The sequence below is a fragment of the Triturus cristatus genome, chromosome 8, assembly GCF_964204655.1.
Source record: "Triturus cristatus chromosome 8, aTriCri1.1, whole genome shotgun sequence".
NCBI lineage: Eukaryota > Metazoa > Chordata > Amphibia > Caudata > Salamandridae > Triturus > Triturus cristatus.
In genome coordinates, this window is record NC_140591.1 from 30,886,533 (window position 1) to 30,912,916 (window position 26,384).

General features: G+C 46.9%; 1 protein-coding gene across 5 annotated transcripts in view; it reads right to left on the bottom strand.

Moving 5' to 3' along the window:
- The window catches only part of LOC146799886 (uncharacterized), a 461,224-nt gene that overhangs the window by 334,070 nt on the left and 100,770 nt on the right, over positions 1-26,384 (bottom strand). For 4 of the 5 annotated variants that reach the window (XM_085620817.1, XM_085620818.1, XM_085620821.1 and 1 more), the window contains one exon: positions 25,618-25,728. The exons of the other annotated variant lie outside the window; for it this stretch is intronic. In XM_085620817.1, the coding sequence (XP_085476943.1) occupies positions 25,618-25,728 (111 nt within the window). The remainder of the gene's footprint in view (positions 1-25,617; positions 25,729-26,384) is intronic. 5 annotated transcript variants of the gene reach the window in all.

The window sequence follows — 26,384 nt, forward strand, 5'->3', positions numbered from 1 at the left end:
ATGGATCACCATTCTCACCAGATACATCAGATTGGTTAGCAGGAACTAGCCTGGACAGAGTATCCGCTACAAAATTATCAGAGCCAGGAACATGTTTAACAATAAAGTCAAACCCCTGCAAGCCAACGACCCATTTCGAAATCCTAGGAGATATGGAGTCAATGCCCTTGTTAGTCAACACCTCACATAGAGGTTTGTGATCAGTTCTCACAACAAAGGAAGTGCCCCACAGGAACTTTTTTAATTTTTTAATAGCCCAGTATACCGCAAGAGCTTCACGTTCAATCACTGAGTATCGACATTCTGCACCCTTCAAACACCTTGAAATGAACATGATAGTGTTGTCAGGGGATGTACCACCTTGATACAGGACTGCACCAATTCCCTTTAAACTTGCATCGGTTGAAATAATGGAGCTTTTGGTAGGATCAAAATTCCGGAGATTTGGTGCATTCTGTAATCTGAGCTTTATGTCATTAAATTCTTTATTGCAAAGTTCGTTCCAAACAAACTTTTCCCCCTTTTTTAGCAGACTTCTCATGTTAAAAGTGGCTTCAGCAAAATTCTTAATGAACTTGTTGTAGTACTCAGCCATCCCAAGAAATTGCATGAGTTCCTCTTTAGAAGAGGGAGCTATTAGATCTTTGATGGTGTTCACAAGATCAGATTTAGGAACTACACCATCAGCGCTGATGGTATGTCCTAAATAATCAATTTTGCTAAGGCCAAACTTACATTTCTCTCGTTTAATGGTCAAGTTATGTGTAGTGAGTCTGTCTAACACTTGCCTGACCCTCTTGCCATGTTCTGTTACATCTGAACCATATACCAAAATGTCATCCTGATATACACAGACCCCAGGGATGTTAACCAAGACCTTTTCCATAACACGTTGGAAAACCGAGGCAGCAGAAACTAAACCAAACGGGAGTCTTATGAACCTAAATGTTCCAAAGGGTGTGACAAAAGCCGTTAAATCCCTTGAGGATTCATCAAGTAGGATCTGGTGATATGCTGAAGTAAGATCGATAGTACTGAATATCTTAGCGTCACCTACCATGCCCAACAACTCTGATATATTTGGCAGAGGATACCTGTCCACAAGTACACACTTGTTGAGTTGCCTGAGATCAATACAGAGTCTCAGGGATCCGTCAGCCTTCCTGGCGGCTACTACCGGAGCTAGCCATGATGTCCCCTCTACTTCCTCAATGATGCCCTGGGACTTAAGTTTGTTCAATTCCTTAAACATGTCTTCCCTGACAGTAAAAGGGACATTACGCACCTTGCTAGATACTGGAACTGAACCTGGAGAAAGTTTAATCTTGTGACAATAGCCCTTAAGACAGCCTAATTTGTCTCCGAACACCTGTGGGTATTCTCTTATTAAAAGAGATTGCAAGGATGCATCATCAACGGACTCAACAGCTTTCCACTCCTTGATAATGATGGGGGGAGAATTATTTGGATCTAACATGACCCCTAAATCTTTTTGATGCCACCAGCTGATGATGCTATCTCCTTTCTTTGAGACATAAACCCTCCCTGTAGCGAAACGACCCTCATATTCTATGAGTCCATCAAAATACCCTCTTAGTTCAATGGGTTCACCTCCATATGCAGTTGGACGAATGTCAGGTTTCAATAATTTAATTTTCCCACTCAAATTGTCATCAAAGAATTTACTTGAGACAATGGTAATCTTTGCCCCTGAGTCAAACAAAACTTTAGTTTTGTGGCCTTCAACTAAAATGAAGTCCAGTGGTCCATCACCACCAACTTGGACTACAATCTGCCCACACTCGAAATCATGCTGGTCAGACACGTTTCCATCAGAAACTTCACTGACACTCTTTTTGGAAGCTTTGATCCTACAAGCATTGACAAAGTGACCCTTCTTTTTGCAATAAGAGCACACAGCATTTATAGCAGGACAAGACTTGTCATTGGCCCAGTGAGAAGTACTGTTACACCTATAACACTTATTCTCTTTATTAAGACTGGTTCGAGACTTATTACTAGTTTTTAGTTTGAATTTTGAATTTGTTTGAGAGTCTTTCGCTTTTGAATTTACATCAGTATTTACCACAGAAACTTCTTTGTTGAGATCTTTGTTGAGATCTTTTTTGATCTCCGTTACACATTGTAGAGAGTGCTCTATCCTCTTTGCCACTACTAAAACTTCATCTAGAGATGGTTCATCCTTCATCCAAAGTTCATCACGCACTTTCTCAGAAACACATCCAAGCATGAACTGATCCCGTATCCTTTCCTCCGTGTGAACATCAAATTTACAGGAGGAAGCTAGGCGTCTAAGGTCAGTTACGTAATTCTCTATGTTTTCACCTTCTTTTTGCATACGTTTCCCAAAATGATAACGCTCTAAGATGGTACTGACCTTTGGTAAATAATGTGCATCAAGCTTATAAATACACTGTTCAAATTCATTCAACCCAGATGCAGCACTGTCAGGGACGTCTGGAAGATGATCAAATACATCTTGTCCTTCCGAACCAAGACAGTGCATGAGCAAAGCCGTCTTCCTTTCCACACTGAGAGAAGTGCCACACACACGAGCATATCGCTCAAAGACTTTTTTCCATTTGGACCATTTGATGGGTGGGTCACCTGGTGACTGCAGGAAGAATGGAGCCGCTGTTACATTCTGCATTATTAGGTGTTTGTATGGTCAAAATGAGAACAGAGAAAGAAATATGTGAAATAACACAAATAATATTGAGAAAAAGTACTTAAGTTGGACTGATGAACTTGAACAATTATAAATTAACCAAGTCCAGAATGATATTTATATGTTATGTATTTCAGTAGTATGTTGTTATCAATGATAATGGATGTGCAGAAAACGCTGTTTGATACAGTCTAACTGAGTTATGAGGATATCCATGCGCCTGCATCTGGTTTGTAAGATAAGCAAAGTATATTTACCACATTACATTATAAGAATACGTGGTGAGTATTAACACAATAAAATACCAGAAGTACAAAATTGTAAGCTGTGCGCGTCAGCGCTGCACCTTTAAAATGATTTGACACGCTTAAATCATCAAATCTGAAACTGTGCGTGTCAGTGTAGTTGTGAGTTAAATTTACTAGAAGAATTGACAAGCCTCAAACTGTGCGTGTCAGCGCTGTAACACGGGAGCCATTTGACACGCTCAAGTCACTTACATTGAGACTGTGCGTGTCAGTGTGGTTGTACAGTAGATCCGCTACCAATCAGCTGATCAAACCGAGAAGAACTGACAAGCAAAAAGGCTGTGCGTGTCAGCGCTGTAACACCGGGCCCACTTGACACGTTCAAGTTTAAACTGTGATCCGCTACCAACCAGCTGATCAAACAGAAGAAATACGAGTTCCAGTTCTGCCTTTAACACCGTTTAGGTGAGACGATAAACAGGCTTGTTGACTAGAGATTGCTTAGCAACAATGTATTTGTCAGCCAATTGCATACTCGATGAGAATCCACAGCGCGAGGTAACGTTGCGTTCCAAAGCGTTCCAAACCTCTGTTTGTCCAACGTTGCGCTCTAGATGTGATGTGTCTTCGCGCGGGGCACGTCAGACGTAAGGCGTCACCGTCTCGAAAATGAAGGAGCGAGAGGCTTTTCTTGAACACGGAGAAACAAGAGTTCTGGAAGACGAAGTTGCGCGTGACAGCGCGAGTGTCAGAGTAAGTGATATTCAAATTTAAATAGGCAGAGAAACGTTCGAGGAAAATTTTAAAATGAATTTAGCCCGTATATTTTCTGACAAGCCAACACTAAAGGTTAAAATGGCAAATCAGCACAATTAGACGGACGTAAAGGCTTGAGAGTCACACGAAGGTTTGAAAATCAACAAGAATATTGCGTTTTTTTTTCCTTTTATAAAAAGTCATTAAATTAAAACGCGGTGAGACCACGAGTTGAAGCTGAGTCGTTTATCACTTATGTTGTGATGAATGTTAAATAAAGAACATTCTTACTTGGGAGTTTAGTCCTCTTCACAGTAAATGAAGCAGGTTGCCTTCTAGATGTAGTTGAGGGTTGGAGTTGAGCTGATGATGATCCCAGTCGTCGCCAGTGTTGCAAGGTAACTTCTTCCCACGAAGAAAGATACAGATACTTTGAATGTGAATTCAAGTAGGTTTATTCCAAGTTGTAGGTTAACAGCTCATCCACCCAACCGTCAGCAGGTTCATCACCACACTGACTCTAACATTCTTTTCTCTAGCATCAGTGACTTGACATTCTAGAACACTAGAGATCCCACAGAGATGCAATGACATGTAACAGAGAAAAGGAGAAAACCTTTACAACACACGTGCACAAGAACTACAAATGCAGTGTATTCAACAACAGACTCGTAGTTTTACCACATAAACATGGATTCGTGTTTAACATATTTTAAACATTGTTTCTTTCAAATCATGGCTTGATTATTAGGGAATATATAATAGCCCAAAAATTAAACTAAATATCTGAAGAAAAACAAGCAAATTAATGCAGGAGGACAGATTACACGCTGTCATTTTAGTTCAAACACCGTAGTGTTCGGTAGTATCAATATCAAATGCTTGTTGCATTCTCACTGCGTAACATTGCCGTTTTCACTATTCTCATTATTTACAATATTTTCGTTAATCAAGACTGGTGTATTGCCCAAGTGGGCCAAAATTCCAAATATGGTATAATTGTTGAATATATTTGCAAATATTACAGTCTACAACAGTGCTCCCAAAAAAATAATAAAAACTTAAAAAATAATAATATAAGAAATGGTTAAAAACGGAAGGGAAATAGGTTGCACTTATACATTGATCATAGGTGGGTATGCAGGTCTTCCTCAATATTAAGCCCTGTCGGGTTCTTACAATTCAATTTGATTATATAAGAAGATTCAAGTCTTCTCAATTGTTTTTCCTTATTACCCCCTCTTTTGCTGCTCTTAACCGCATCAATTACAAAGTATGACAAGCCTGCTATACTTTTATTATGAAAGCGTTCAAAATGACGTGCCACAGGGTACGATTTATCACCATTTTTAATTGCTCTCAAGTGTTGTAAAACACGCTTGTGCACAGGCAAGATGGTGCTGCCCACGTATCTCAGGCCACAAGGGCACTGAAGTACATAGACAGCAAAATCTGTCTTGCACGTGTAATGTCCTTTGATTTTGAATTCTTTATTCGCGAAGCCTGATGTGTACCTGGAGGTGTTCGTGCCATGAATACAAGCTTTACATTTTGTACATTTCACAAAACCTTCTTTCTTTGTGAGCCACATAGTGGCTGCTGTCTTGGCGGGCGGAGTTTTCAAAACATTGCTCACCAACATTTGTTTAAAGCTCTTTGCTTTTCTGAATGTTATTTGTGGTTTTTTCTTTACTAGTTTACCTAAAGTAGGTTCACTGCAAATCAAGTGCCAATGTTTGGTCAGGATGCTCCTTACTTTTTTATGCTGAATATTGTAAGTGGTTATCATCCTGCACTCATTTTTGTTCTTATTGACATTCTCCAGTTTTTTCTTTGTATTGCTTTTGTTAAAAAGAATGTCTTCCCTTGTCCTTCTTTTGGCTTTCATAATAGCCGCTCTAATACACTCCTCAGAATACCCTCTGGCCATAAAGCGCGACTGCAGTATTGATAGTTCTTTATCACAGCTCTCTTGATTACTGCAATTGCGCATAGTTCTTAAGGCTTCTCCGTAAGGGATGCTCTTAATCAAATTTTGAGGATGGAAGCTTTTAGCGTGTAGCAAAGTATTGCCAGCCGTGGGCTTCCGGTATAGGGCAGTTTCGAGTTTATCGTTTTTGATGTAGATAGACAGATCTAGAAAGTTCACATTGGTTTTACTGATGGTACTGGTGAATTTAAGGTTTAAATCATTGTTTTGTATTCTTTCAATAAATGTCACCAGTGATTCTTCACTGCCTTTCCAAATGACAAACAAGTCGTCTATGAATCGACTCCAATGCATAACATTGTTCTGCCATTCTTCTGGATACATTCTTTGGATCACCTGCTCCTCCCACCAGCCCATATGCAAATTAGCAAAGCTGGGGGCGAAGCAGGTGCCCATGGCCGTACCGCATATTTGGTGATATAACTCGTCATTGAAAAGGAAATAGTTATTTTTAAGACAGATAGATGTCATCTCTATTAGCATTTGAGTGTGTATATATATCTATAGATATATATAGATATTGATTGAGACTAGGACAAACACAAAAATCTGTGAAGAGATGGCTATTACCACTAACATGTCTATCAGCAGTCACTGCAAAACCTGATCTAGGTTCTGCCCACAATTACCGGCTGGGAATAGAGTTGACATTTTCCAGGAACTCATGACAGAGGAACTACGCAGCATCTACATTAAAGATAAGAAAAAGAACCGTCATAGATTTGGAAATATGACTAATGATGACAGATGGGCCCTAAACGACCTGAGAACAGATGACAAGATTGTCATAAAGCGTTCTGACAAAGGGGGAAATGTTGTTGTTATGGACACTCAGAAGTATTACATGGAAGTCAAGAGACAACTCAATGATTTATCAAACTATGAGAGACTAAAAGAAGATCAAACACCCAAGATTATGGATAAGTTCCACAAGATGCTTCAAGATTGGCATCAAGATGGGCTCCTGGATGAAAACGAATTGGACTATCTTCTGATAAACAACCTATCACACCAACGATCTATGTACTACCAAAAGTACATAAGAATCTAGATAATCCACGGGGCGCCCGATCGTCAGTTCCTGCGGCTCATTACTAGAAAATACTTCGAAATTCTTGGATATCTTTTTATTCCCGTATGTACAAGACTTACCATCTTACATCTGGGAATCAATGGATTTTTAAAACAGAGTCGCCAACATACCCTGGAAAGATGAATATACAATGATAACCATTGATGTGGTATCATTATATACTTCTATCAAGCATGAAGACGGGATCAAAGCCTGTGAATCCTATCTTCGATCAAGATCTCTAAATGTTCTCCAACAGACCAACATGATTCTGGAAATGTTGCACTTCTGCCTCACCAACAACAGCTTTATTTTACAAGTAGAGCAAAGGTGCTGCAATGGGGACTTCCTTTGCGCCCACATACGCTAATCTCACAATGGGCATGTGGGAGGTGGAACAAATTTGGTCAGACAAAAACAAACAGATGATGGAGAATATTGTACTCTGGGTACGTTATATAGACGACCTGTTTTTAATTTGGGAGGGAGACATAGGAGACCTTAATACCTTCCTAAAGAATCTCAACAACAATGTTTTTCAACTTCAATTTACCTATAACATCAGCAAGACAGAGATTGACTACTTGGACATACACATCTACATAAAAGATCAGAAAATGTGTACGACATTCTATCGAAAGCCGACTGCGTGTAACAGCATCCTTTCAGCGAATAGTGCTCACCCCAGTGTTCCATGGGGGGAATTTTTACGAGCACGAAGGAACTGCTCGGAAGAATCAGAATTCCTCTCACAATTGGTTCAAATGTATAACCGTTTCTTGATCAGAGGATACCCTCCTACAGTATTGGAAAATGCCAAACAAAGGACAATGAAAAGGAAAAGAGAAACCTTACTACAACCCAAGAGCACAGACATTGGACAGAATGACAATACTGAGGCCAACAAAATAAGATACATAACTCAGTTTAATTCCTCGAGTAATGCAATAAGGGATGTACTCCAAGATCATTGGAAGATCTTGAGAAGGGACGATGACTTAAAGGAATTTACATCTGATCATCTTAACATGACTTATAAGAAAGTGCCCTCTTTGGGAGACATCCTGACACATAGCCACTATCAAAGAACAGATCAAGGCAGCAGCAAAACACAATGGCTAAGAGCAAGAGGATTTTTTAAATGTCCAAAATGCAAAGCATGCAAATACGGCCTAAACCAACAGAAAACAAACACCATGTTGCGGAAAAATATTACCATCAGAGAGAGGATCACTTGCGAAACGACACATGTGGTCTATGCCCTAAAATGTGAATGCGGAAAAGAATACATAGGAAGCACTGTGAACAAACTAAAGTTACGCATACTTCAACACCTGAGGGCAATTAAGAACAAAGACTTTGCATATGCAATTGCCAAACATGTTTGGAAAGAACACGAAGGAAACTGTGACAACCTCAGATTTTATGGAGTGGAACACATCCCCCTCAACATCAGAGGTGGAGATCAGGAAATGCTGTTAAGAAGAACAGAATGTTATGTTATGTTAAGTGGGATTTGTAAAGCGCACTGACACCAAGGGTTTCCTGGCGCTGAAAGACAGAGGCGAATCTGGAGGTCAGAGGGGATGGGAGTTAGCCGGGCAAGGGGAAGAGGAAGGTTTTGAGCAGTTTTCTGAAAAGAAGGAGAGAGCTACTGGATTTAATGGATAGGGGAAGAGGATTCCAAAATTTAGGGGCAAGGTAGGCGAACCGACGGCCGCCGAATTTGTTAGTTTTTGTTTTGGGGACAGCGAGCAGGTTGAGGAGGGCTGAGCGCAGATTACGCGTTGGACGGTGTGGATTGATAAGGGTTGTCAGAAAGGCAGGGCTGGGGCAGTGGAGGGATTTGAACGTGAGGCAGCCCAGCTTGAAGGACGCCCTTTGTTCTATAGGTAGCCAGTGCAGTTTGTGTAGCAGAGGTTTGGCTGACTGCCATTTGGGGGTGTAGTAGATGAGACAGGCTGCTTGGTTCTGTACGACCTGGAGGCGATGCAGCAAAGATTTCGGGAGACCATGATACAAGGAGTTGGAGAAGTCCAGGCGGGATAGTACCAGGGAGAGGACTACCTGGACCAAAGCAGCTTGGGGTAGTAAGTGACTGACTTTGCTGATTTTGCGGAGTTGGAACATGCATGAGGAGATCACAGCACCCACATGTGGTCTGAGGGAAAGTTCGGTATCGATGGTCACACCAAGACTTTTTACTGATTTCACCGGGACCGGGGGGGAACCCAAGTTATTGGGCCAGAACTGCGGGCCCCAATGAAAGGGACTAACCCCGGGAAGAAGAAGCTCTGTTTTGCCGGGATTTAATTTTAACTGATTGTAGTCCATCCACTCCTGGATGTGTATCATGGCAGATTGGAAGTTGTTCACTGCATCTAGGGTGTTGAGTGGGAAAATGATCTGCAGGTCATCAGCGTAGATGTACACTGTGATGTCCCAGCTATGAAGCGAGTGGATCAGGGGGCGGAGATAAAGATTGAATAGTAGGGGTGATAGGGCAGAGCCCTGAGGGACTCCACAAGTTGTAGGGGTTTTGAGCGCTGTGTAGGGGCCCAAGCGGACGGCTTGTGTTCTGCCAGTCAAGAAGGACTGAGTCCATTTGAGGGCAGGGCCCTGGATGCCCGCCTGCTCGACGCGGTGAAGAAGGATGTTATGATCAACCGTGTCGAACGCGGCGGACAAATCCAGGAGTACGAGAGCCTGGGGGATCCCTGTATCAGCGTTCCTCCTCAATGTGTCCAATACTGCCAGGATAACAGCCTCGGTGCAGTGGGCTGGCCTAAAACTGGCTTGATTGGGCTCCAGGTGGCGGGAGGTCTCGATGAAGTTAGAGAGACATCGAGTGACGTGGGCCTCCATAAGCTTGGAGAGATAGGGTAAGAGCGATATGGGGCGGTAGTTAGAAAGTTCCGCCGGGTACAAATGGATTGTCATGAAAGGAACAGAAATACCATCGGGACTTAATGTGGATGCAGAATTGCACAATTTTCTGTAAATCAATACTCTCAGAATTAACCCCTGTCTCTCTCTAACAAACCTTGTAAATATTAGGAATTAGATTTTTTCTAATTTGGTTTGTATCATACTTTATTTGTTTCTTAGCCAGGGCCTGCACATTGGGAAGACAACTTTGTTCTACATGAAGTAAAAGGTATAACATGAGATTATCACTCTAACTGCAATGAGAATTGGTAAAAGAATAAGGTGGGATACGTAACTGCTTCATAACTTGTTCAATCAAGAAAAACTTGCAGATAGTGTATGTCTTTAAATTTGGTATTATGAGACAATTAGGACATGTCTGATCGGGCAACTGTGAAGAGTATAACATTTTTAGAAGTTGAATATAACACTGGTATTTTACAAACTTTTTGAAATTGGTACCTTAAATTTTACACTTACCTCGTCCATATACGTGAATTTGGTACTTTACCCCCAAAAAAAATGAATTCTGAAAACTGCACTTTAAATCATATATTTACTTCTTTCATATACTTGAACTTGCTCTTTTGCACACTTTGTGAACTACTTGAGGTACTTTACCATCCCGAGTTATTCTGTCTCCTCCGTTCATAACTGCACTTGCACTTTTCTTGCATATATATATATTTTTTAAAACTTTACGATTTGATCAACTGTATGCAATGGAAGCACATGGTTCTAACTTTTTTTATACTTATGGCACTTGACCACTCTCACACGCTCCCCCCCCCCCCCCTTTCAGGATAAATTACTTTTTCTCATGATAATATAAAAATTATATGTCTTACTATAGGTACTAAACCAGCTAAATATTGTATGATTAAGTGCTGAAATTTGTCTTCCAAATATGATGTCCAACACAGGGACACCTCTGGACAAGGCAGAAGAAGATGATTTAGCCCTGGTGGAATGAGCTCTAATGCCTTCAGGAGGCTCCTTACCAGCCAGAGCCTAGCAGATCATGATGCACAAGATGATCCACTTGGATAGAGTGTGCTTGTGCACCGCCACGCCCTTCATGCGTCCAACTTAGCCCACAAAGAGCTGATCGTCCAATCGCAGGTCCTTCAATCTATCCAGATAGAAACTAACCGCCCTCTTAGGATCCAAGCGGTGAAGCCTCTCTTCCTCCTTGGAAGGGTGAGGGGGGGATAGAAAGTAGGGAGGGTAATGGACTGCCCTAGGAGGATAGGAGTTACCACCTTAGGCAGAAAAGCAGCCCTGGTCCTGAGAACCATACTTTCAGCATGAATAGTCAGAAACGGAGGCTTAGAACTCAAAGCCTGAAGCTCACTCACCCTCCTTGCTGAGGTAATAGCCACAAGGAAGACCATTTTGAATGACAGCAGTCTTAAAGGACAACTATGCATAGGTTCAAATGGGGAACCCATTAAGAAAGTTAAAACTAGATTTAAATCCCACTGGGGCATAATGAAGGGAGTAGGCGGAAACTTATTAGTAAGGCCCTTAATAAACCTTAAAACAATCGGAGATTTAAAAAGAGACGGCTGATCAGGCAAACAAAGAAATGCCGATAAAGCCGACAAATAACCATTAACAGTAGCCACAGCACAAACCTGCTGGGGCAAATGCAGCGAAAAACAAAGAACATCAGAAAGATGGGCTTTTAAGGGATCAATAGACCTCTCTCCACACCATTTAACAAATCTTGAGGTGCAGGCTCTGGAGGTGGGGGTGTAGAACCTGCCCCTCCGACTGCGAGAGGAGGTCTACCATGAGAGGGAGACTGAGCGGAGGGCGCAACAAGAGGTGAAGAAGGTCCGTGTACCACACCCTTCTTGGCCAATCCGGGGCGATGAAAATAACTTGGGCCGGGTCTGGGCGAATCCTCCTCAGAACCCGAGGAATCAAGGGTATGGGAGGAAACGCATAAAGGAGTTGTGAGCTCCAACTCAACTGAAACGCGTCCCCCAATGCCCCCTGCATCGGAAACTGGAGACTGCAGAATGACAGGCAGTGAGCGTTCTTGTGAGTGGCAAACAGATCCACCCGAGGAGTTCCCCACGTCCGAAAGACGTGACGAATGACCTCTGGATGGAGCCTCCACTCGTGGTCGGCAGAGAATTATCGACTGAGACTGTCTGCACGCACGTTCAGAACTCCGGCTACATGATTTGCCATCAGACAAATCTGATGATCCTGAACCCAGGACCAGAGACTCAGAGCCTCTCTGCAGAGACAATGCGATCCCACTCCTCCCTGCTTGTTGACATACCACATCGCAGTAGTGTTGTCCATCAGGACCTGAACTGACTGACCGCAAAGGGAAGGGAGGAAGGCCTTGAGTGCCAAACGAATCGCCCGCAATTCCAAAAGGTTGATGTGAAGCAACCTTTCCTCTGGAGACCAAAGACCTTTGATCTCCAAATCCCCCAGGTGAGCACCCCACCCTAAAGTGGATGCATCCGTTATCACTGTGGCCACCGATGGAGGTAGATGAAAGGGCTTTCCTTGAGACAGATTGCCCTCCACGCTCCACCAAGACAGATCCGCTGCAGCTTCTCTAGAGATCCTCACAGACTCCCTGAGATCTCCATTGTACTGATACCACTGCCTGCGGAGGCACCACTGGAGCGCACTCATGTGCCAGCGAGCATGGTTGACCAACAGAATGCAGGAAGCAAACAGACCGAGCAGACGAAGGACCTTCATGACTGGAACGACCGCTCTATTGTAAAACAAAGGAATAATTTCATGTATGTCGAGAATCCTTTGAGGAGGTGGGAATGCTCGACACACAGTAGTGTCCAGTACCGCCCCTATGAACAGGTTGCGCTGAGAGGGCACCAGGTGAGATTTGGGCACGTTTATCGAGAAACCCAATTTGTACAACAGTTGAGTTGTATCCTGCAGATGATGAAGCACCTTCTCTGGCGCTTTGATCAGCCAGTCGTCCAGATAGGGGAAAACTGGATTCCCAGACCTTCTGAGATGGGCTGCCACCACTGCCATCACCTTGGTGAAGACTCGAGGTGCAGTAGAAAGACCAAACGGGCCGACCGCAAACTGATAATGTTGCGACCCTACCGTAAAACGGAGATACTTCCTGTGCGACTTCAGAATGGGGATGTGGAAATAAGCATCCTGCAAGTGGATCAACACCATCCAGTCTTCCTTTTCCAGCGCTTGAAGAACCTGCGCAAGGGTGAGCATCTTGAACTTCTCTTGCTTCAGAAAAAGGTTCAAGATCCTGAGGTCCAGAATTGGACGTAGCCTGCCATCCTTTTTCGGAATCAGGAATTACCGGGAGTAGCATCCCTGACACCTCTCCTGCTCTGGAACCACCTCTATCGCACCTTTTTTTAGTAACGTAAGGACTTCCTCTTGCAAGAGAAGAAGGTGGTCCTCCGAGCAAGCACCTTGGCAAGGAGGGTAATTTTGAGGGAATTCCTGAAAGGGAAGGGCGTACCCATTTTCTACAAGATCTAGAACCCAAAGGTCTGTAGTGACCGATTCCTAATCTTGCAGAAAACGAGTAAGCTGGCCCCCAAAGGGCCAACATGATCCAGAATGGTGGATCTAGGGCTGCTTTGCATTGGTGGAGGGGAGGGAGGAAGAGGAGGAGGAGAGCTGCCGGCCTCGAGCACGACCTCTGATTCTGCCCCGGTAGCTCTTATACAGAGTATTCTGTTGCTGCTGCTGCTGCTGGTGCTGCCTGTAGGTTATGTTATGTTATGTTATGTTATGTTATGTTATGTTATGTTATATTGATTTATTATGCGCACAGCTACTCCAGCCAAGGAGCGTCCCGGCGCAAAGACAAGGAGAAACACAACACAACAGAAACGGGAAAACCTAAAGTGAACAACTAAAACCAAAAAGTCTTAATGGCTCTCCGGAAAGAAAGCAGATCGTCTAACTGACGGATTTCAACTGGGAGGGTGTTCCAAATTAGTGCAGCTTTCACGCTGAAGGAACGACCCCCCATCCGACTGAGTCTAAATCTAGGGACCACAGCAAGGGCCTGGCCCTGAGATCGGAGGCTACGGGTGGGGACATAGAAAGAAATAGACTTGGACAGGATTTCAGGGCCTATACCTCTTAATATTTTAAAAGCCAAGCAAAGGACCTTGAAAACAATACGCTTCCTTACAGGGAGCCAATGCAAGGAGCGGAGGACATTCGCCACCGGGCAAAATCTGGGTAGGCCAACAATGGCTCTGGCCGCAGCATTTTGAACCCGCTGTAGGCGGGTTAACTCAGCCTGATTAGCCCCAGCCAGGAGAGAGCTAGCGTAGTCCAGGCGAGAGATGATAGTAGCCTGGACTACAAGCTGTCTGGTTGGGGCATCGAAGTATTTGAGAACTGGTCTAAGTCCTCTTAACAGACCAAAACAACAGGCTGCCGTTTTTTTGGTGTGTCCTATAAAGGTAAGGCCAGCGTCCAACCAGACCCCAAGATTTTTCGCCTCCGACACTGGGGTCGGAGTGGGACCCAGCTCAGAAGGCCACCACTGATCGCCCCAAAGCTCCACTCCCTTCCCAACAACCATCACCTCTGTTTTTGTGGCATTGAGCTGGAGACAGTTTTCTGTCAGCCAGCATGCCACCGCCTTCAGTCCAGACTGAAACCTGGGGGCATCTTGTTGAACATCTCCGCTAAGGGTAACCGCCAGCTGAGTGTCATCGGCATATGAGACCAAAGTGAGGCCCCACTGCCTCGCGACATCAGCCAGCGGTCTCACGTAAAGATTGAACAACGTGGGACTTAGCGAGGACCCTTGCGGAACCCCCATGGCCAGAGGCTGGGAACTGGACGAAAAGGGAGGAATGGCCACACAGAAGGAACGGTTGTCCAGGAAGGAGCGGAACCACTGCAGCGCCAGACCACTGACACCGATCTCCTCAAGCCGATGCAGGAGGATGCCGTGAGATACAGTGTCGAAGGCGGCGCTGAGATCTAACAATATCAGCGCCGCCGTCTGGCCCGCATCCAACCTTGCACGCAGATATTCCACCATTGCGAGGAGGGCGGTCTCCGTGCTGTGACCAGCACGGAAACCGTTCTGTGTGGGATCAAGGGCGTTGGTCCGGGCTAGATGTTCTGACAGGGCCAGATTGACATGGGCCTCTGTCAACTTTGCCGGCCAAGGTAGCAGCGAGATGGGGCGAAAATTTTCAGGCTTAGACGGGTCTAAGGAGGGTTTTTTGATGATCGGAGACACTACCGCCTGCTTCCATTTAGTTGGAACTACCCCCGACTCCAGGGAGAGGTTGACAAGGGAACGCACAACAGGGCGCCCCAAAAAGGTCTGGTCTCGAAAGAGAGCAGGCCTTACTGGATCAGATGGAGATCCAGATTTAACTTGCAAAGCAAGTTTGTCAAACCCGTCCAGGGTGAGAGGGGGAAATGAAGGCAGGGTGATCCGACGTGGTGTCTCATTGGAACTTCCCAGCGGAACCCCAATGCTAGGGAAAGTCCGATAAATGGCTTGGACCTTTCCCAAAAAATAGGAAGCCAGGGATTCACAGTGGGCAACAGAGCTCTCGGCTAAAGAGACAGTCCGTTTGGCCATAAGATCTTTAACCGCATTGAAGATGGCCTTCGACGGGTTGGTGCTGTTCCGGAATTCTTCAGCATAGAAGGCCGCACGAGCACGACATATGGCCCGATGATAGAGCTTAACTGACGCGGCATATGCGGCTTTTAAATCAGCCCCATATGTCTTCCGCCAGGCCCTCTCCGCCCGTCTACTGGCTCCCTTCAAGGCGCGTAAGGCCCCGTCATACCAGGGACTCGATTCGCGAAGATTGATCTTAGTCGATACAATAGGTCTGAAAGGATGACCTTCCAAAGCCTCTGTATCTTCTATAACCCCTAGGCTGAGTCTGCAGACCCAGGGATTTGGCCGTGGCTTTGCTTTCCTTAAATCCCAATGCCGCATCAGCCTTTTTACCAAACAGCCCAGAACCGTCAAAAGGCAGGTCCAGAAGCTTTGCCTGCACATCGGGGGAGAACTCAGATGATTTCAGCCATGCACTCCTCCTTGTGGCGACTGAGGAGCCCATAATTCTGGCGACAGAGTCCGCAGTGTCCAGGCCACTCTGGATAACCTGACGTGCAGCCACCTGAGTGTCTGACAGCACTTCATTAAAGTTTTGCCTGTCCTCCTCAGATAACTTAGGAGCCAGCTGTTTAGCGGAATCCATGAGGGCATGGATATAACAGCCCAAGAGACAGGTGGCATTTGTTGACTTTAAGGCCATACTCGCCGAGGAGAAAATTTGCTTGGCCGACTGGTCAAGCTTTTTAGCGTCCCTGTCACTAGGAACCTGTGGAAAGGCCCCGGAAGATCTCTTTGATCAGGCCGCCTGAACCACCAGACTTTCCGGAGAAGGATGGGAGGTAAGAAAGTCTGGATCACCTGGAGCAGCTCTGTACCTTCTAGCTATGGTTTTAGAAACCGCAGGAACTGAAAAGTGCTTTCGCCATACCTCCATGACTGGTTCAGTGATTGCCTCATTAAATGGAAGTAAAGGCTCTGTCACGGTGGAGGGAGAATGCAAAACCTCAGTGAAGATGTTAGGTTTGAACTCAGCAGTTGGCAGCTGTAAATCAAAAAGCTCTGCTGCTTTTCTAATAACAGTGTGGTAAGGAGCCACATCCTTTGAGGGAGTATCAGCTGGAGGAGTAATCTCCCATTCAGGTGACAAATCTAGTCCACTAGCCTCCTTCAAATCCTCAAATAAGTCATCAGACTCCATGAGCTCACCTTCTTCCATCTCTTCAACCTGGTACCTTTGTTCCCCCAAGACCCTTTGAGCTTTTCGCCTGGACCTAATCCTCAGGACCGGCGTCGGCGGCGCCGGAACCGACTCCGACGGAGCCGGCGGCGAACACGGATCCGGAGGAGCAGCCAGAGTAGAACGAGGCCGAGCTGGAGCCGGAGAAGATGGAAGCGGCGTCGATGTCCTCGGCGCCGGGAAATGCCAAGACGGCGTCGCTGGGAAAAAAGGCATAAATGGAGCCTGAGCGTAGGCTTGAGGAACCCCCAGATTAAAAGCCACTGGACCCATGGGACCCGAAGGTGCTCCAGAGGGGTACATCGCTCTTGTGAAGACACCATACATTGCATTTAGATAATGCGATGGGTCTTGTCCTGGGCCTGGAAAGGGGGGGGGTAAGGCTCCGTCTGAGGCATGACCGGACTCGGGCCAATCGGCGCCGATGGCGGAACCAGCGGAGTCGAAGACTCATCAGGAGCCGGAGCTTCTTCAACCGGAGCTGGAGAATGCATCGGCGTCGGTGATAGAGTCGGAGCCGGAGCCAGAGAGTGTTACGGTGAAGCCGCAGGAGAGGTCAGGCAAACAGGAGAAGCAGGATTAGAGACAGGAGAGGGAGAAACATAGTCCCTACGATGTCAAGTAGGCAAAGTCGATCTCGGAGCCCCCTCTTTATCCGAACAGCATCGAGAGCCATGCCTCTTCTTCTTCTTATGCTTCTTGGACTTCGAAGCATGTCCAGATGTCGACTTCGACCCCGACCTCGATCTGGAGCGTCTTCGACCTCTCTCCTCTTTTTTCATCCTTGCTATGAACAACTTAGCTTCTCTTTCTTTCAGGGCCTTAGGATTCATTTTGCGCCAGCAAGAGCATCCCTCGGCGTCGTGATCCGATGACAGGCACCAGACACAGTCCTCGTGCGGATCCGTGATGGACATGTGCTTACCGCACTCTCTGCACGGTTTGAATCCAGACTTCTTCGTCAACATCTTTAAACAAGAAGCAAGAAGAAAGAGAAACACCAGCAGAAACACAAAGTAACTAGCCAAAGCTACGGAGAGTCCCAGAAAACCGTTAGCGTTGACGGCGCGGAAAAAAGGGGAACTTACGTTATCACACCGACGAGGTCCTCTTATGGATCCAGTGACGTCAGCGGAGCCGCAAGCAGGGCCGTGCCTCTGTGACGTCGTCCTCATCAGCGTGGAGTGCTACAAAAGTTTCCGAATGTTGCTGGCGCAGGGGATATTCACAAGATGAGGAATCCACTGGCAGATGTATCCATCAGAACCGGAGATACTTCCTGTGCGACTTCAGGATTGGGATGTGAAAATACGCATCCTTCAAGTCTATGGACACCATCCAGTCCTCTTGTTGCAGCGCCTGAAGAACCTGCGCTAGGGTGAGCATCTTGAACCTCTCCTGTTTGAGAAACAGATTCATGATTCTGAGATCCAGGTTGGGTCGTAACCTGCCATCCTTCTTGGGAATCAGGAAATACCAGGAGTAGCATCCCTGACCCCTTTCCTGCTCCGGAACCACCTCTATCGCACCTTTTTGTAACAGGACAAGCACCTCCTTCTGAAGAAGAAATAAATGATCCTCCGTGCAAAATCCTTGGCAAGGAGGGTAAGGAGGAGGAAATTCCCTGAAGGGAAGGGCGTACCCATTTTCTACCAGATCTAAAACCCAAAAGGTCCGAAGTGTCCAATTTCCAATCCTGTAGAAAATGGGTAAGCCGGCCCTCCACAGGACCATGCATGAAGACTTGCCTGAGACTGTAAACCCAAGGATTTCGCTGTGGCCTTACTGTCTTTGAACCTTTGCAAAGCAGAGTCAGCTTTTTCTCCAAAAAGCCTAGATCTGTCAAAAGGAAGATCGAGAAGGGCAGCTTGTACATCAGGAGAGAACACAGGAGACCTTAGCCATGCATGCCTTCTCATAGCAATGGATGAGCCCATCACCCTGGCAACGGAATCTGCTGTGTCCAGGCAGGACTGGATGACTTGGCGAGCCGCAGCCTGTGAGTTTGCCAGTACCTCACTGAAATTTCCCCGATCTTCCTCAGATAATTTTGGAAGAAGCTGTTTGGCAGAGTCCATAAGGGCATGAATGTATCTACCCAACAAACAGGTATCGCTGGTGGACTTCAAAGCCATACTCGCTGAAGAGAAGACCTCCTTTGCAGATTGTTCAAGTTTCTTGGAATCCCTGTCAGCAGGAGCTTGCGGAAAGGTGCCCGTGGACTGCTTTGAACATGAAGCCTGCACCACCAAACTCTCAGGCGAAGGATGAGACGAAAGGAACACAGGATCCCCTGGAGCAGGCCTGTACCTTCTGGACACCGACCTTGAAACTGTAGGAGCAGAAAGAGGATTGCGCCACACCTCAAGGATTGGCTCCGTCAAGGCATCATTGAATGGCAAAAGTGGCTCAACCACAGAGGACGGAGAATGAAGCACCTCTGTGAGCAGATTAGGCTTATACTCAGCCATAGGGAGCTGCAGATCCAAGAGCTCCACAGCCTTCCTTATCACAGTATGGTAAGGTGCAACTTCCTTCGAGGGGGAAGATTTCTGAGAAGCAAAGTCCCACTTCGGAGAGATATCAAGTCCACTTGCCTCACACAGACCATCGAAAATATCCTCAGACTCAAAAATTTCACCTTCCTCCATTTCTTCAGCCTGGTACTTTTCTCCTCTAACAACCTCTGTGCTTCTCTCCTTGAGCGCATCTTCGGGTGCGACATTGGTGGTGCCACACGCGGCGATGATGGCTCCGGGAGTGGCGACGAAGGAGGATCCGCAGCAGCAACCGGTGACGAACGAATCCGAGAAGAAGGTTCGCCGGATGGAGGCGGGGACTGCACATACGGCGTCGACATCCTCAGAGCTGGAAAATGCCAGGACGGCATTGTTGGCATGAATGGCACGAAGGGGGCTGAGGATAAGGGTGAGGCACACCCAAATTAAATGCCAGCAGACCCACACGACCCGAAGGTGCACCAGAAGGGTATGAGGCCTTGGTAAACACACCATACATCGCATTTAAAAAATGCGAGGGATCCGAACCTGGCGCTGGAAATTGAGGATACTGAGCGGGTTCAAGATCCAATCGAGGCACCTCCGGAGTCAGAACCGCCGGGGCCACAGGCATAGCCGCAGGAGCTGAAGGAGCCTTAGCATCAGCCGGATCCGACAAACCTTCCGGAGTCGGAGAAAATCTCGGCATCGGTGACTGCGCCAGAGTCCCCTTGTACGAAGGAGAATGGGTCGGAGTCACTTGAGGTGACACTGAAGGTGAAAGAGAGACCAAGTCCTTAACATGACGTCGAGGAGCCGGAGAAGGCGACCTCAAAACCACAGGCTTCGACGAACGGCGCCGAGATCCATGCCTCTTCTTCTTGTGCTTCCTCTGCGAGTCATGTGAAGTCGACGACCTCGACTTTGAACATTTTTGACCCTTTTTTTCTTTTCTCACTTTAGCCATGTACAGTTTGGCTTCCCGTTCCTTCAAGGCCTTCGGGTTCATCTTTCTACAGCAAGAACAACCCTTGACATCATGATCTGATGATAGGCACCACAGACAGTCCTCATGGGGGTCAATGACCCCCGCACTATTTACAGGGCTTGAAACCAGACTTCCTTGGAGCAACCACAGAAGGAAATAAGCCAAAATACAAAGTTCCTAGCAGAAAGTATGGAGAGCCCCAGAAAAACCATTAACGTCGAAACGCGGAAAAAAGGGAACTGACGTCATCACGCCGACGTGGCCCTCTTATGGCTCCAGTGACGTCATGCGGAGCTCGTCGGCGTGGAGAGCTAGGAAAAAAGTTCGCGGAATGCTGGCGCAGGGGATATTCATAAGGTGAGGAATCCACAGGCAGATGTATCCATCGGAAGCCTCTGGATTTTTCAGTGAATTTCTAAGGTTTTTTTAATGCTAATAACGTCCGTGAAACCTGTGGTTTTTTCAGTGCATATACATATATATATCACTGTGAGCTATAGCATCCAAGCAGTAATGTCTGCTGAAGGTGTGGGTACTCTTCCAGGTTGAAGCTCTGCAGATGTCCTGGATAGGTACTCTGGCAAAAAGAGCAGTAGATGTAGAGATCGCTCGTGTAGAGTGAGCACGCACTTGTGCCCGCAGAGGTTTTCCTGCTGCTTGTTGGCAATACTGAATTGCACCCGAGATCCAACGAGCAATCCCCCTTTTTGAGAGATGGTAGCCTCTGAAGGATAGAAAAAGCTGGGTTGATTTGCGAAATGACTTGGGTCTTTGTAGATAAAATTTCAAACAACGCTGAATATTTAGCAAATTAAGAGCTCTTTCCACAGCAATTGACGGTCGAGGAAAGAAGGTTTAAGGATGAGAGGCTCGTTCAGATGAAAGTCCGACTGAACTTTAAGGATGAACCTGGGATTAGTAGGAAGGACTACTCGGTCATCCCCAAACTGTAGAAACGGTTGCTGTATTGTCAGAGCCTGAATCTCCCCAACTCTCCTGGCAGATATCAACGCCAGAAGAAGGGCAACCTTCCATGACAGGAATTTAAAGTTCGCTTTATGTATAGGTTCAAAAGGATGTTTTATGAGCTGTGACAATGCTATGTAAAGATGCCAGAGAGGTAACGGAGGCTTGACAGGTAGAAAGGTACGGAATAGACCTCTCATGAATTGTTTAATGATCCTTTCTGACTATAATGAAGGGCCTGAAGATGTCCTCATAAATCGGGTCCTAACATCTTGAAACTGGTCGGACCAATAATTGACCCCACTGCTACACGCCTGGTTAATACTTCTTTATTATCGGGCTCGGTTCCCCTTGAGTGGAAAAGGGCAATTGTAAAAAAAAAAAACAACTTGGATCCAGCCGACTTGGGCAACTATCGCCCAATCTCGCTCCTTCCTGGAATCAGCAAGATAGCAGAAAAATATGTTAATCACATGCTCTCCGCGTTTCTTGAATCCAATGGCCTGCTCCATCCCTTCCAAACAGGCGTTCACCCCCGCCAAGGCACTGAAACAGCCTTACTATCAGCCGTGGAAGAATCTAGAAAGATTCTTGATTCAGGAGGGTCATCAGCCATAATCCTCCTGGACTTAAGTGCGGCCTTTGACACGGTGAACCACCGAATCTTGGTCCACCGTCTCAGGAGTGCAGGAGTGACAGTGAACAGCCCTACTATGGCTCCAATCCTTCCTAGAAGAAAGATGATTCCAGGTTTTTGAAGGCGATAATACATCAAATGCCATCAAATGCCATCCCCCTTCAGTGTGGAGTTCCTCAGGGCTCATCCCTGAGTCCCACTCTTTTTAATGTCTATATGGCACCGCTGGCGGACACCGTATCCCCCTTCGGGATCCATGTAGTAACATACGCCGATGACACTCAGTTGGTCGTAGCACTGAACCACCCCAACCAGCAGGCTAATGATCTCAGTTCCTGTCTTGAGGAAGTCACCAAGTGGATGAGTCTTTCTCACCTAAAACTTAATGGCGAAAAAACTGAGCTTATGATCCTTGGCTACTCGCTAAGCTTTAAAGCAAGCATTATGTGGCCAACTATCATGGGCCCGATGCTGGCCCAAAAACAGAGATTAAAAGTCTTGGAATTTGGCTAGACCAAGATCTCACTTTTAAAGCACAAGCCAGGAAGATCACTGCCTCATGTAATGGCCTGCTTAGAATGACCCGTAAAATTCTTCCTCTCCTACCTTTCCAAGCAAGAAAACTACTGATTCAAGCACTAATTCTATCAAGGATAGATTACGGCAATGCTCTTTACCTAGGGGCTCCGAATCCAGTGGTCTCGAAACTGCAGGTCGTACAAAACTGTACAGTGAGACTTCTTATGGGGACCCCTAACCGTTGTTCAGCAAGGCATGCGTTACACTCCCTTCACTGGCTTCCGGTGCAAGAGAGAACCAACTTCAAGGCCCTTTGCATTGCCCATAAGTCCCTGGATGGGAGTGGTCCTCCTAGCAACAAAGCCATCATTTGCCCTTACAGTGCTGTTAGAAATGGGATCTCTGGTTGGCTAAGGCTTGCGCCAAAGCCAGGCAGAGACCACCACTCTAGTCAGGGTGAGGGAGTTACACGCCAAAGATAACCCCTGCTCACCTCCTTGGTAGCTTGGCATGAGCAGTCAGGCTTATCCCGTGTCATGTGTAAAGCATTTGCGCACGCACACAGCAACAACATCCCAGGCACACTACAAAAGGAACTCCACACAAGGTTATATCAAAAATAGCCTTTGTATTCTCATAGCACATTAGAATAGTAAACACATAATATACATGGTGCCACCTGGCACTAGATCATATTTACAAGGGAGTATTTACACCTGACAGGGCCAACTGGACCACTGTCAGTAACATCACAAAGTAAATGTAGAACTTATCATAAACATAGAACACAACCAGTAACTACTGGTAATCACTGTACTTAGCATCGGCCTGTAACATAAACTACATTATGCACAGCATCACATCAGGCGCAAATTACATTCTGCGCCAACCTGACCAGCATATGTAAAACAACCTCATAATCATAAACCACAGTTAGCGGTATAAAACAGGGTGCGTAATCATACTACATACATTACATTTCCTAGCACCACATCACATTAGGGTCTGGCGCCCTATAATCCTAACAGTCCCCCTGGCCAACTGGCCATCGTAAAAAGGGGGCTCAAAAAGCCCTATGTCCCAAGAGTCAGGGAACGCTGCCAGAGCAGCGAAAGTCAAGGGTGCGCACTTTAGCGCAGACCTAAACGTTGCAGCTGCCCACTACTTGCTGGGCAGCTGGGAATATTAAATGAGTGCCTAAACGGTGCAGCTGGCACTAATTGCTGCGCAGCTGTAAATAATGGGGAAGGCCTGGCACCTCTGTGCCACTTCTGTCCCTCTCAGGGACTCTCTCAATAACTGGGAAACATGCTGCAGCTGCCCGCGCTGGTGCGGCACAGCTGTTGATCAGGAAACGGGCCCTGGCACCACGGTGCCTTGAAGATAAATGCGCCCACACAAGAAAAGCATGGGCCCCTCTGGGCCGGCGTAAGACAATTATGGCCATAGATGGTGCCACGCACAGGCTCTAGAAATAAACATGCCCCCAAACGTTGGAGCCCCACGGGGCTCTGTAGATAATTAATGCCCCCATAGCGTTGGAGCCACCTAGGCTTGGAAAATAAGCACGCCCATGTTGGAGCGGCCCGCTCTCCTGGCGGGGCCGCTCAGACTGGCTCCGTGCCTCACTCGGCACCCATACAGGACCTTTCAAGCACTTCGGACCCCATGATGCGGCCCTGTCCCCCGCCCAGCCCTCACTCACTCACCGGCTCTTTTGGCGGGGGAAGGCTCCTCACTTGGATGCGGCGGGGGCAGGCACCGGCAATGTGCCTCGCGGCCCCTCCAAGGGAATCCTGCTGCCGCACTAGCTTCACCCGGTCCCCCGTCTCGGGACCGGGACTTTAGGATGGGGCCAGCGAGGCCCCAGGCTGCCTCCTTCTCTTCCGGCGCCGTCCAGTACGGGGTGGACTCCCGCCTGGATTTTCCTCAACATGCACCGGGGCTCCCAACAGCTCACGGGAGCCTCGCTCGGGGGATAACTTCCTGCTGCACCGTCGGCTCTGCCCATGTCCCGGGCAAGGATGCCTGACTTCCTGTGGGCCGCAGCGGTGATTTCTTTACTCCGGCAGTAAGATGGGTAGGCTCCCTTGTAATTAAAAATATACAGCGGGGTGGGCACCCGCTTAATTACTAGCACAAAGCGGGGTGGGCCCCCGCAATTAAATAAAAATAAGCGGGATGGGCACCCACAAGGCCGGCATTACGGGGGAATCCCTCAGCTGGGGATTCCCTCTCTTTCCTTGGAAGCAGCGCGGCGCAGCAAAGCCTCAGTGCTCTTCCTAAAAATAAAGGGGCAAATTAAGACAAAGCGCTCCCAGGCGCTAGATGCAGCATAAGTCCCTTTAAGGTCCTGGCATCAAGGGGCAAAGCGGGGCCCAGGGGCCAGCACACAGGGCCCTCCAGCAGGGAGGCAGCCCCAATGGTGGTCCCTCCTGGGCCCTAGCAGCAGCAAGCCCCCCATCTCCAGTCAGGATCAGGAACAGTGAACCATTTCAGGGGGACACAGCCCCTATACTTATTTTACATTTTACCTTTGTGACACAGCACAGGGCTGGGGGAAAAACCAGATGCAACTGGTTTGGGGGAGCTTTGGAGCACTTTGATGTGCTCAGCTCCTCTCTCCGTTGTCAGGTGGGGGCTAGGTGCTCGGACGCACTACAGGGGGCGGAGCCAGCATTGTGGAGGGAAGGCACAGTCCTATTCAGGTCCCAGGTGCAACTCCCTCCCATCTACATGCAGATCTCTCCATTCACCACCGGGCAGACTCACCCTGGCTCCTGGAATTCCCCAGCCCTCTCAGCTCCTGTCAATCACAAGCCAGACATGCACTCCACATCAGGCAGGCAGACACACAGTACACAGAAAGGCCAACTTCTAGAAGTGGCACTTCTACACTAGTCACCATAAATCTGTGCACACCATTGCGCAGCATTTATTCTCACGAGTCCGCACATACTAATCTCCACCCTGCACTCCTCTCATACCAGGAATTACCATGCACACATATCCCCCATGCATTCCTATGGGAGGGCAGGCCAATCTCATCACACGCACTCAGAGAGTGCACGCACTTTACACTGGGCCACAGTGCGCAGAGGCCAAAAATCACTACCAATATGTCAGAGCTTAAGGCAAAAAGTTCAGGGGTGAACCTGCCAGAAGGGCCAAGTCCAACAAGGGCTAATAGAAAACTCCACTCAGATGAGCTTCAGCTAGCAGTGGTCCCTAGGATCAACAAGGCCAGAAGTGGCGATCGGCTTTTCTCATATTGCTCCTCCAGACTCTGGAATGCCCTTCCGTTTCATCTCCGTAGGGAACCCTACCACCTGACTTTCCGGAAGCAGCTAAAGACCTGGCTCTTTCCCTAGGATGTCTGTCCTTTGGTTACGTGCTTCCAGCGCTGGGAGGCTCCCGGGTAGCCATGCGCTATACAAAAGTCAATTAATTCATTCATTCATTCATGTGATATTCCTATGTTCAGTGGCAAAGAATGTCTTACCAGCGGGCCAGAAGACGTTTTCAACCACTTCATGGTTCTGATGCACCAAAGGATAGACCTCGCCCTCTTCTTTGATGCTTTCTGAGATTATTCCTGTGGTCATTTCTTCTCCTGCATCAATACAAACATTGAAGAGTGATTTCACCATCAGTTGCTGGAGCTGGGGTCACAGACCTGCATCACCTCTACCGCTCCAATACGGACACTTTATCACAGCTAGTCACAGGCTCACCAACCATTTTGCATCCAGCACAAGATGGAAGGATTATAAACATTGTGGCATCTGTCCTAGACTGTGCCTTTCTTTTAGTGAATACTGAGCATTTTCTAGCAAACCGTGCTTTTGTAACAGCTGATTTGTGCAATATCTATGTATGTAATTATGTGTGTGGTACTTAAAAAGTGCAAACTTTGCCAAATGCTGCAGAGGCTAGGGTAACAATTAAAGTAGAAAAAAAGTGATTCCCAAAGTTACTCCTGTCCCTTTCCCAGACAGTTCACCAGAAAACAAACAAGGATTTATGTGAGCGGGGAAATAGCCCAAAACGTGAAATACAGTCTGACCTTGAGAATTGGGGAACTGGATACCGAAACACTGATTCTAGCAATAATTCTCCATTTCTCGGGGTCAGACTTAGAACACTATTGCATTCACACTCCTGTAGTATCATTAATGCCACGTTTGAGCATACCGAAGCAGCAGAACCCATGACCCTCAGAACTATGACTTAATAGGGACATCCACTATGGAACTGTCTGAAACCATT